Source organism: Talpa europaea (genome assembly GCF_964194135.1).
Source record: "Talpa europaea genome assembly, chromosome: 14".
NCBI lineage: Eukaryota > Metazoa > Chordata > Mammalia > Eulipotyphla > Talpidae > Talpa > Talpa europaea.
The window spans coordinates 81717577-81730083 of NC_140082.1; the positions used below are offsets into that span (position 1 = coordinate 81717577).

General features: G+C 48.5%; 1 protein-coding gene across 1 annotated transcript in view; it reads left to right on the top strand.

Annotated features, from left to right (window-relative positions):
- ADAMTS17 (ADAM metallopeptidase with thrombospondin type 1 motif 17) overlaps positions 1-12507 on the top strand; it is a gene marked incomplete at both ends in the record, with an annotated part of 237322 nt that overhangs the window by 173106 nt on the left and 51709 nt on the right. The window contains one exon of the mRNA XM_084254463.1: positions 5548-5628. Coding sequence (XP_084110589.1) covers positions 5548-5628 — 81 coding nt within the window. The remainder of the gene's footprint in view (positions 1-5547; positions 5629-12507) is intronic.

A 12507-nucleotide genomic window follows, 5' to 3' on the forward strand; every position in this document is an offset into this window, starting at 1 on the left:
GGCTGTGCTTCGGCCCATCTGTGCTGACTCACATTCTGGGGGTGAAAACGCACCCTAGTCTACACTCGCATGCTTCCCCGCCCGTGGAAGTTCTTTTCAATTAGACCCAGAGAAGTCTCAGGAGAGAAACATGAAGACAGTAATATCCTCATAAACAGCTATAAAAAGAAACTATAAACTTCTCACACAAGAGCCACTGCAAACATTTTATGAGTTAATTATAGAACAGAGAACTTTGATTTTTTTTTTTTAAATATCTATTTGGTGGAGTCTCATGTGAGTGCCTGAGTCCACATAGCCCAGGGATCACCTGTATTTCCCTCCTGGTACCTCGCCAGCAGCACAGGTTTCTTCCAAAGAAAGTCAATACTAATGAAAACAAAGGGAAAAAATGTGAACCCCAAATCATCTAAAATTTTTGGGACATTCAGACAAAAATTCTTCCACAGGGAAATGTGTTATAGCCCAGTAGTATTGCCCATTAGGAGACTTGAGATGGTTTCAGGGCAACCCTGGTTTGAAGCCCCTTCCAAGACTTGTCCTTAAGGCAGAAGTGCCCTGTTCTCCCAGGATGGCGGCAATGGCATTGAGTCTTGTCCATGGCTTCCTCATCAAACCAAACTGTGTCCCTTGGACTAGATTTCTCCTGTTTGATGGCAGAGACGATGGGAAATTATTCCCAAGTCTTGCTACCTCACCCAAAATGTGACTCTGTCTTGTGACTTCTTAGAAGCAAGCTCCCTTTTCTTCTGTCCCTTCCACTGTGGTGTCTGACATCTGTGGGGCAAGACTCCAGCCCTGGGGACTGTGAGGTGCTTTGGGACTTGGTGACGGAACACTTTTCCTTGCTGGTCACTCTTCAGGCCAACCTTGGGGAGACTTCGGGCTCTGGATCAGACTGGGGCCATCAGGAGGAGCACCATGAGGTTCAGGGGGTGGCTCTGGCATGTGTGGACCAGGCCGTCATGGAAGGGACTTTGCCTCGACCATGAGCCGACAAGCTCATCTTGGAAGGAAAGGGCCACGACTCACTTGCGGGTTCCTCAGAGGCCACCTGAGGGCGAGCCTCACCTGCATTGCAGGTCTGCCCTGGCCTTTTCACTGCACATCAGCCTCTGGCCTCCACATGAGCGGGTACATGAGAAGGAAGGGAAAACAGGTGCCTGGTCAGTACTGTCCTAAGTCCAGCTTGAAAGGAAGCATGGTGGTCATGCTTGGTTGCAAAGCTCCTTGCTGTGGGGTGTAGAAAATTAACTCCTGGGCCTCACTGGGTGAGTCTTTTGCCTCAGACTCTGCAGCCTGGTGATGCAAACACCAAGGTTTGTCTGTCACCAGATAGGAAGATCCTTCTAAGAGCAGCTTCTGTCAGGGAGTGAGTTATCTCCCCCAGCACAGTCTATTTCCAGGTTTTGTGGTTTTCCTGGAGATGCCTCTGAAAAAGGTCTTAATTACATTGACTCTGAACAACTTTTGTCTCCCTTTTGACATTTGCTATTTTCTAAGCCTAGAATGCAATCATTCTTCAAACTCCCCCATAAAGCTTGGCTGTCTCGCAGAGAAATTTGTGAGAAGATCCAGTGCTATAATCCTAAAAGATGTTTTTTGGTTTTTTGTTTGGTTTTATTTTTTAAGGGCCAGACATATTAAGTAGGGAAGCATTCCTAAAGTAAAAACTATTTTAATCAAAAAAGCCTTGCCTTACCCTATAAGGACTGGGCAGTGCAGGGGCTGTGTGCTGGCAGCTGGGGTAAGTTGGTGTCACTGTTTTACTGACAGAAGCAATGGAGGGGATGATGCTGTGGGGTTGGGGGGGCTCCCCCAACCCCCAGCTAATGTCATTCTGCCTGGGAATCACGATGAGGAGGGGTTGCCAGAAGCAGCAACTGCTGCTCCAAGTGTGTTTATGTCTGCGGAGTCTCCCTAAGCATCAAGAAACATTAATTCGTGAATGTCTGAGGCTGGAGCTTTTGTAGAGGCTGGAGTTGTTGTAACAATGCCAAAGCATTTGTTACCAAGACTGGAGGATCCTGCTGAACTTCCTGGCCAATGTGGCCGATGGGCACAAGTGCTTATCTACTTACTCATTCTATCAAGATCACCTGATAATTAATGCAAAAGAACATGCTAAAAGATCCGGGAGAACAGGAACTTCTTAGGTGGAAACACAATGGAAATAAAAACTCAAAGGATTAGAGAAAAGTGAAGAAAGGAGATCAGGGGCTTCCCTGGTGGTGTAGGGGTTAAAGTCTCAGTGCTATCACTCCTGCCCCGCCCCCCACCCCCCATAGAGTGTCTCTGGTTCGTAGTTGTTTGTTGATTTTGATATTTTCTTTCTTATAGTTTCTCTTTTTCCTGGTCAAAATAAGGGGGTTGTAATTGTATGGGGAATATAAAAATAAAATTTAAATAAAAATACATAAATAAATAAATAAATAAATAAATAAATAAATAAATAAATAAATGCTGAGATACTACCAAAAAAAGTCTCAGTGCTATCAAGCTATCGCCAGCCACTGAGGCATGAGTTCGATTCCCCGGCCAGGGAACTGACCCACAGGGCACAGCAGACCTCTCCTGTCTTGCCCAACTGCCCCCCCAGCAGTGTATTTTAGTGGATCTGCCTGATCTGTCCCCCACTCTGTCTCGGGTGAATCTTCTCACCCCCCACATCTCTGACCTACACCCCAGTTCTTGTATGCATAAATAAATAAATAAATATAAATCTTTTTTTAAAAAAGAAAGGAGATCAAACATAATTTGATGTCCTAGAAAAAGAAAAGTGAACAGATAGATCAAAAAAATTAAGTGAAATAATGTATATATGCATATATATATATATATATATATACATATACACACACACACATCTTCTTATGTCCCAGGAACAATTTATGCAAAAGTGTAACTAGTCTAGTAATTATTAGATCTTCAACGTAAGGATTGTTTAAGCATCTCATCTCAATTTTAGGTAATCTAATAAAAGGAAAGCTCCAAATTGGCCCAGTCTGCCCCACACTGATAGTCAATGGAAGAACTCAAACAACATCTCAAAAAGGGAGGCCAAAGAATCTCATCTCCGCCCCCCCCCCCTTGAATTCATGTAGAAGATGAACAATAACTTTGTACTATAGTTCAGGGAATATAATTTCCATAAGCATATCTCAAAAAGAACAAATTTGAAACAAATAAAAATTTATTGAAGAAACTGTTAAAAGGACAAAAAAAATGAATGGTAATTTTGGGCACTAAAACAACTGAAATAGCTTAAGGAACAAAAAGTCAATGTTAAAAGCTAATAAATATAGAAAGACACAGAAAAGCTGAGGGCTTTAATAAGGGCTGTAATAAGTGGAGAGCAGGGTAACTATGCAGATTTATTCATCTCTCAATATCCAGGGATGAAAATATTTCACTTATACCTGAGAAACATAACTGTCATCAAAGATTTACAGGAAAATGTCAGGATGAAAAAAGAAATAACAGTGAGCTCAAATGTTGAAGGAAGGACAAAGTTATGATCCTGACCACACACCTCGCTAGGTGTGATTACAGTTCAACTCCTCCAAGGTCCTTGTGTTGTTTGAGAGAGAAACCCTATGGGGAATCTATCCCCATAGATGCCAAAATATATTTGATTAACTTCAATATGTCTTCATAAGAGAAGCTCTTAAAAACTAGTGTAAAGTGAACTTCTTCTGCCGGGTAACTCTCTGGCACCTTCATACAGTGGCATCATTTGTGATGGGAAAACACTGGAAACTTTTCTGTAAATCAGCCATCATGAATAAGCCAAGGACCCTACAATCTCATGTTGCATACAATGTGGTTTTGCAAGTTCTAACCACAATGGTGAAAGGAGAAGAAGTTGGAAGCATAAAGTAGAAAGGAAGAAACAAAGGCATTGTATTGACAAATACTTCAGTTCACTGCATGGAGACCCACACAAAATACCCAAATTATAAAGAATGAGTGTTAGCTGGCTAGCTATAGGATTATCTTATTAGCATCAATATGCTCTCTACTGTATACTTTTATAACTTTTGAATTTTGTACCTTGGACATATATGATCTAGCAAGACTCTTTTTAAAAGTTGTCCCTGATCTTTTAAGAGCATGATGTGTGTTTATATGCTGCGTAATGAGCTGCTGAAAAGGCCGATTACTCGGTTACAATATCACTGTCTCACAGTTAATTTTCTTGTGCAATGAAGTATATTGATTTTAGTTTTTCCTTTATGCTTTTGAATTATTCTTTACTATATTGATAATAAAAATTGTCATTTTTACTGTGAGACAAATGATTAAGCCCCTCAAAATAGGTATTTCCATAACCTCAACAGCACTGGGCCCAGAAATCTCTAATTTTTAAAGGTCCCCTGCTGATCCTGATGGTCTTATCTGGAAACCACGGGGGTAGGATTCATAATCTAATTTTAGAAAGCATCCTCTAAGTCACAAGCATGCATTAATCTTGTTTAATACCCAAGTGGGAAAACAAAAAAATCACCAGCCCACATTTCAGAAATTCATCGCAATGTTGGCTCAGTTGTTGACACAGTAACCCACATAACCAACATCAGCCCCTGGCTGACTTCTGCTCTGGCCACCCAGGCATTCCCCCCAGGATGTCCACAAACCACCTGCTATCCTGGGTCCGGTGCAGAGTCAGGGTATGGACAGGGACCGTGCCAGTCTCTGAGATCATTGTCCTTAGAAATCCACAAGCAAATGGACAGAAGTATTCCCTGTGATCATTGCAAAAATGCCCACGGAGCCATGGAAGCAGGAAATAGTGCAGTGTGTGCTGGCAGTGGTTTTGTCTTTTGTCATAGGGCAAGTTACCTAACTTCTGCCGTCGTCTGTGAAGGGAGTGAAGGGAGACAGACAGTGAAGTGAGCTCCCATAGGTGAATGGGGCATGGGACGTGCTGTGCAGATAAAATTCCAGGCTGCCTTCATCCGCTGAGGCTACTGTAATCACGTACTCAGACCCTAGTTGCTACAGATCCCTGAAGGGAGAAGTCTCTGAGGGTGGAGGAAGGACCCATCCCAGGCCACTCTCTGGGTTCCTGGTGGCTGGCTGGAATCTTTGCTCCTCTGCTTATAGACACATCATCCCATCTCTGCTTCGTGTCTACATGCAGCCCTCCCTATCTGCATGTCTGTCTCCAAAGTTCCCCTTTTTTTAAGACCACCCAATATTGGATCAGGCGCCCACCCTGCTCCAGTATGACCGCCTCTTAACCAATTACATCTGCAAAGGCCCTATTTCCAAATAGGGCCACACTGTGGGGTATTGGGGGTGAGGACCTCAACGTATTGATTATGGGGCAGCAGTTCATGGCACATGTCAATGGCGCTTTCTGGATTTTGGGCAGCTGGTTCTTATCAGCCAGAGAGAATGCGCCTCATTAGTTCAATTTCTACAACCCCCATGGGCTTGATGCTACCATGGCGGGTGTGGGATGGTGAGTTTTGGTGGAGGTGCCAACTGGGCCTCTGAGGGCGGGTGGAGATGAACTTCATTGGATGGTGTCTGTTCCTACAGGTTACATCGAAGCTGCTGTCATTCCCGCTGGAGCTCGGAGGATCCGCGTGGTGGAGGATAAACCTGCCCACAGTTTTCTGGGTAAAACAAGAGTGATTTAAATCATGATTTATGTTCTGACAATTGATGCGGTGATTGGCTGGCTCTGCACCATCCTCCAGCCGTCAGTTTCCCACTTGTGTTTAGTTGGAACCACTTTCGTGGACCGGTGGTGCTGCCAAGTTTGGCTAAAGTGCAGACTGCCAAGGTGGCACCTGGGGCGAGGGGGTTGTCAGTAGAAACCACCAGCTCTGGGCGGGAAGGAAGGTGATGGGAGATTAAACGGAGCTATGTGCAATTAGAGTAACTTAAGTCCCCCCAAGTAACCCCAAGAGAGCTCAGCAGCCTTACCCTTCAGGATGGTTCCATCACCCAGCTCACAGGAGGCCCTTATAGGCTCTCTGGGGGTAATTCCTTAGTCAGAAAAAGAGTAACTGCCCTAAATCTAGTGGAAACCCAAAAGAACAATGATTTCCATTTATGTGTTGTGTACCCCAAATTCCTAGTGGCCACCTCCATTCACTTAAGGCACAGACACCTGAGTCCTTCTGTAGAAGGACTGACATCCATGCCAGATGGTCTTCATTTCTCCCACAGAACCATGCTTATAGCCTAGAAAGATTCATTCGGCTGGCCTCCTCCTTAGCCAGAGAAGACCCTTCAAGTCTAGTCTCCCCACCCATCTGAGCAGAGATCCCCTGTGCTTGAGCTCCTGAGAGGTCCGAGTGCTGAGCTGGCTGCTGAGTGTTCTTTTTATAGGTCACAGGGTCCCCAAGGGCTGCCTCTGAGCTCAGTTCCCTGGGACTGATGCTGTGTCTTGTGTTCTTCCCCAAACCCTCCACCCTGTTCCTGCCTGGGTTTAGGTTTCAAGCTGGAGGTGGCCGATCTCCTGCCCTGATACCCCTTTCCTGGGCAAGGTGGGGACAGAGTCCTTTGTTTCCAAGTGTCCACAGCAGGGCCCAATTGCACGCAGCCCTCAGGGTCCCCCCGGAGCTGCCCCGGCTGTCCTGCCACCTCCTCCAAAGATCTTCCCTGTCACTGCTCCCGCTGCCAGGGTAGGACCCGGTGGTCACTCAGGATGATGTCCACACTGGTCTTCATCAGTCCGTTTCCCACTTCCCTGACACGGATACTGTCCTGTCTAGCCTGACACTCCTCTCTGCCGCTGTCCCAGCTGTCACTCTGCCAATAGAACAATGCTCACAGGTGCTTTCAGAAACAGAACCTTGTGTTGCCTTTGGCAGCTTCTTCAAGGTGAAGGCCTTTTAACCAAATTCTCAAGGAGTCCACCCCCTCTCTTTGTGCTCACCTAAGGAAATAGAGTCAAGTTCACTGGCATTTGCTCCAGAAGCTCCATCCCCCAAAAAATTACTGTTCCAAACTGGCACATTGGTCCTCCCCTAGCTGAGACAGCTGCTCCCCAGGGATACTGGCTCCTCTGGGAGGCCAGCGTCACCTTACTCACGAACCATGTCCCCAGTATCCCAGGAGCCAGCTCAATTCCAAGGTCACCTTTGCCTCCATGAAACACCGGCAGGTGCCTTGCAAATAAGTCCCTTGGCGTCTTGTCACGGCTCCTGGTATTCCCCAGCATCCTTTCTCCATCTGACCCCAGCCCCAGGAATCTGGGGAAAGCAGGAATATTTTCTTTCTACTTTTCTGCGGCAGTGTAAGAATAACAAGATGGTGAGGAGCCAGGCAATTACCTAATTTCTAATCCTGAGAGTGAAAATGAAATTTTCACTAGAACTCACCTTAGAGCCAATATGTAACAGCCATTGGATGCTGCCTGGGGGCGAGGGATGGTTTCAAGATAGTCCTTGACAGCTCCTGCAGCCTGGGCACTGCCCATGTGGATGACCACACATGTCAATATCAGTGGCCTCCCATCACTGAGCCCTGCTCTGCTTACAGACCTGGTCCCCCAAATGTACTGCCTGAGATTGCTATGCCTGTTTCACAGACCAAGGAGGACACTGAAATCTCAGGGGTTCTGTAGCTTGTCCGCACTCCCCACTTCATCTGAGCCAGCTGCAATTCATATAGAACATCCCAGAATTTCTCTGAGATATTCAATCCCAGCCAGAGATCCTTAGGTGACAACACAGGTTGTCTGGCCAGTTGTCTGGCCTGTTGCTACTACTCTGTCATGTGGACTTCAGAGATGAACCCCCATCCCAAGGTTCAGTGTCTCAGGATACCTTCTCAGCTCCCCAGAGGCACAGGACCTCCGTGGGAGACCGGAACCAGCTTTCCAGTCTCCTGTAAGATCCCCTTATCTTACCCGCAGATCATAATCCCAGTCCCCAGGGCCTGGTGTGTGCTCAAGAGCAAGCCCGAAGGTGGTCCATGCTCATTTTGTTTCTAAAGTTATTTCAAACAAGCCTGGTTTCCACTTGGAGCTGGGTGCTTTGGAAGCCAACCAGTGTAACTCTGAATTACTCTCACATTCACTGGAGCAATTCCTCAAGAATTCCACCCCACCTACCTTCAGCCCACGCTGCCTGGCTTTCTGTGCAAAACCACCTGGAACAGGAAATGCCTCTACAGTTCGCATCCATAGCTAAGAATGGCGCTGGCAGAACTCCGAGTGGAAATAAAAGGTGCTGACTCAGTGCCAGGACTAGAAGTAGGTTGACGGTGGGTCAGGTCTTCCAGTGGAATCTGAGGGGCAGGGAGACCAAAAGAACTTGCCTTCTCCATGGCGCCCGCAGCCGGAGGGCATGAGGACAGGTCAGGTCGGGACCTCTGCTGCCCGCCAACTCTGAATAGTAGCAGGGCCCTTCCCTCTGCAACGCCCCCTCCTCAAGTCTCAGAATGGCTCATCACCTTCAACCAAGGTGCCCAGGAGTCCAGGGAGGATGTGTCGATGTCCACAGGGAGAAAGGAGCTGGGGGCAGAAATGGACATTCGCCATGAGATCTCACGCCCCCATTCTCAACGGCGCACAAGTGTCTATAGCTATTGAGATGCTCCTAATGGCAAAATACACAATATTTGATACTTTGGGCAGGGGTGGAAAACATTCAGCCTCTGGCTCGGGCAGATCCCACTGATTTATTTCCCAGTAAATCACAACTTCAGATGTCACGGATTGAAGCGTGTCACTCTGTATTTAACTCAAAGCGTTTAAGTCACAGCATTTGTAATCATCTTGTTAAGCTTCCAGGCCCCCAAATCCTAGTTTCAAATACCAGCTAATCTCAAAGTGCTTGCAAAGGGGGCTTGCATATACCCATTGATGTGCCGGGATCAAGAGAAGAAGGAACTTAGGGCCCCACACTTCGTTAATTTGGGGCACCTTCTTTACAAAAAGCAGTATAGCATCGTGTGCAGGTTCGTGGGAGAAGCACGAGAGGCTCCTGGAACTTTGGCCTCACCTGCTCGGCCAGCCCTGCCCTGTGATGCACTCCCAGGGATGGAGGCTGTGCAGATGGGCCAGGAGGGGGCTCTGCCTTCTTCTCTGGAGCTGCCACGGTCCCCAGAGTAGTCGCAGTGGACTCCGCATTGAACGTGTTTACCCTCGATCTTATGATCATATCCCTCAAGCAGAAGTCTGGCCCGTGAGTGTGTCAGGCGCTATTCGAATTAAAGAGCAGGAACTTCCCATGTCTCAGTGACCTGCAAATTGTGAAGCTTGCAGACTACATGACTCACCTGCAGCCCCCAGGTGTGCAGCCATGCCCGTGCTGCGCGGAACTGCTGACCTACTTTTAACTTTGCTTCTGGTTTTCTCTCGTTGCAAAGTGCATGAAAGGATGTTGTCAGGCTTGACTGTCCCAGGGAAGGGGCTCTGGCTGTCTGGTGGGAGGCCAAGCAGCAGCTGTGGGGCTTTACAGTGTTTACAGCGCCTGGGAGCTTGCAGTGCTGCGTGGGGGCTGGGGGTGTGGGGGGGAGGGAGCTAGCAGACTTGGGCATGCAAAGTTTATTCATTCTGGGGCCATGAAAGTGCACACACACACACACACACACCCCGAAGCTAGCTGGGAGAGTGTGAGATTTCACCACCTAGCAGCCCCAGACCAGGACCTCCAAAGCAAAGACAAGCGCCTTCAGCACGCCTGCCATGCGTGGCTTGCCAGACCTGATTGTTGGCATCTCTTGCCAGCTCTGGCTCGTCAAGGTCACAGGGGATCCTGAACCCTTTCTGGTGTCACCTTTCTGTCTCAGACTATCCATCGTGACCTCCACGGAGAGCATGTCTCCAGCCACACACACCCCGCCCCCGGCACTGGGGTGTTCTCCTACTCAGCTGCTAGCCTTGCTCTGGAACAGCCCCTCAGCCACAGCCTGCCTCTCCCTCCCCCCACTTCCTCAACTGCGCCCACTCCTCCAGGGCCTCCCCCACCCACCCTGCAGACCACCTCCTGGACCCCCGCTCCTGCTCCTGGGATCACAGTGTAGCAGGCCCTAGCAGCTGGCTGTCCTCTGTCCTCTGTCACCCCCAGTGGGTGCCTTTGCCCACAGAAGCAGGGCTCCCAGGTCAGCTCTGCATGGTATTTCTGTGGATAGTTTTGTAATCACCTCCAGGCGTGCCTTGCTGCACTTTTCCCAGTTCTTTCCACTCTTGACCGCCCAGATGTTGACTTTTGGCACAGAAGGGGGTCGTTTTCAGTTTGCAATTCAGTAAGTCATGTTAAAGCCCCTTACAGAAAGGGCCAGGAAAGGAAATGCAAAAGCCATGCTGGGGGACGGAGCCACCTCCTTGGCGCATTCATGCCTGGACAGGAGTAAAGGCCCAGGAGACCCTTTCAGGTATGCATGTAAAGCGTGGATGTGCCAGGCCTTCGAAGTTTCAGGGTCCTAAGCTTTGTTAGTCAAGGTCCTGGGGTGAATTCTAGGAATTCACACTAATAGCTTTCTTTCCCTACCTGGCCTGCCCCTATCATGGTTAGTATTTTTTAAAACCAACCTCCAAAAGGCATATGTGAAAGCCAAACCCAGTTCTCTGTGGCTGCTGGTTGGCTTCAGGCACTGCTGGATCCAGGGGCTTAAAAATGATGTCATGGGAAATCATCTCCATCCTGGCTTTCTATCCCTGGTCCTCCCTCAGTTGATTGACTCTGGGGAATCTTCCCACATGCCGCAGATCCAGGCTTATGCTGCGTCTCTGGATTACTCAGTAGAAAGGGGACTGCTGCTACGTGAATTGAATAGAAAAGTCCTGGAATTGGCTCTCGCTGTCCAGGCTATGCCTGGAGCTGGGGTGGAGATTAGGGTCAGCCCCATCTACTGGAAGAAGAACATCTCCCCAGAGGAGCACCTTGGTGTTGGGAGTCATTACTTGAAGGTGAAATGGGTGCCAGGCAGCAGCACGCTGGACCTTCCCAGCAGCCATGATATAGGAGCAAGGTCAGGGTCAGAGCTTTTACCTCCAAGGCCCCAGCCCATGGCACTGAACGTGGGGGCTGACTAGAGTATGTGGGTGAGTCCAGAGAGGAGGAAACCAGCATGCCCCTGGTCTTCACAGCACGTGGGGGCTATGGGTGGCCTGAGTGTAATGGTGGTGAGCATACAGCTTTGAAAAAACTGCTCATCTCTCTGACTCCAAGTTATGGTTCTAGAATAATAACAGCAAGTCTTCTTCTTCCTTCTGCCACCCCCAAAGCTGATCTTAGCAAGGTCAGTCCTGGCCTTTGAGGGTCAGGAGCAACTGACCACCTCCAGGCATGCCCATGCTTCTTGCCCTACATCCCCGTCTGCCCCAGATGTGCCCCACCCACTCACACCTGGCCTGGGCCACCTCCACCTCAGGGCTTGTGAAATTGTTCTGTGTTCTTCTGTTTTCTCACCTGTCTCTCTTCCTTCTGTGGAGCCACCTAAGAACAGGAGCTGTGTGCTAGCAGGCCCCAATAAAGGGTGAGGCCTGTGTGCTTTTCTCCCTGAGCTCCCCAGCCTGTTCTTTCTGAAGCATTTCTTAGAGGACCCTGGCCCCGCACAACCAAATTTACATGAGCGTGTATAAGAAATAATTTTCCAAACTTACAGAGAAACAAACAACAGTGCTCACCTCCGTTCCCCAGTAATCAGCGTAACCAAATATATTTTAGATGAGTTCCCTGGATGCTTTGACCATCCTGCACATTATTTTATAAGTGTATAGAGGATGTGAGACTCTGCTGCAGCTCGAGCCTGGAATGTGTCCTTTCTGACGCCAGTATGACCTTTGCACATTTGGGCTTTTTTTTTTTAATATTTATTTATGCATACAAGAGCTGGGGTACAGGCCAGAGATGCGGGGGGTGAGAGGATTCACCAGAGACAGAGTGGGGAGCAGAACAGGCAGACTGACTGAAATATACTGCTGAGGGGAGCAGCGGGCGAATCAGGAGAGGTCTGCTGTGCCGTGTGTGTATCTCCCCGGCCAGGGATCGAACTCGTGCTGCAGAGTCTGCAGATTGCTTCATAGTGCGGTGCTTAACCTCTTGCGCCACCAGGGAGGCCCACGTTTGGGCTTTGATCATAAAACCCCAGACCTTGTGATAGCCTGGAAATGTGGGCACTAAAGTTGCCTGAACGGGAAGAGCACAGAGCTGGGTCTGTTTGGGTTCAGCTCTCCACTCTAAACCTCGTGGCTCTGTGGCTTTGGGGCAGGTTACTTAACCTCTCCGTGCCTGATTTCTCCATCTGTGTAAAGAGGAGAACTAATCCTTGACCTTAGAGAGCTGGGATGTCTGCGGGGGTAACAGCATATAAAGGAGCTCTAGCAAGAGCCTGCCCTGTAAGGGGTGCCTTGCAGGTAACAGCAGAGGAAGAGTTAAAAACGAGCAGAAATGGCGAGTCATCCAGGCGTCCTCTCTGTCAGTAACAGGGAAGTTTCAAAAGCAGGTAGACTTTCTCGAAGGGAAACATTTGACTGCAGCTGGTGGAACTCTCTCTTTTCTAAGCATTCCTGGAGTCCTGCGATCAGGCCTCAGCCAC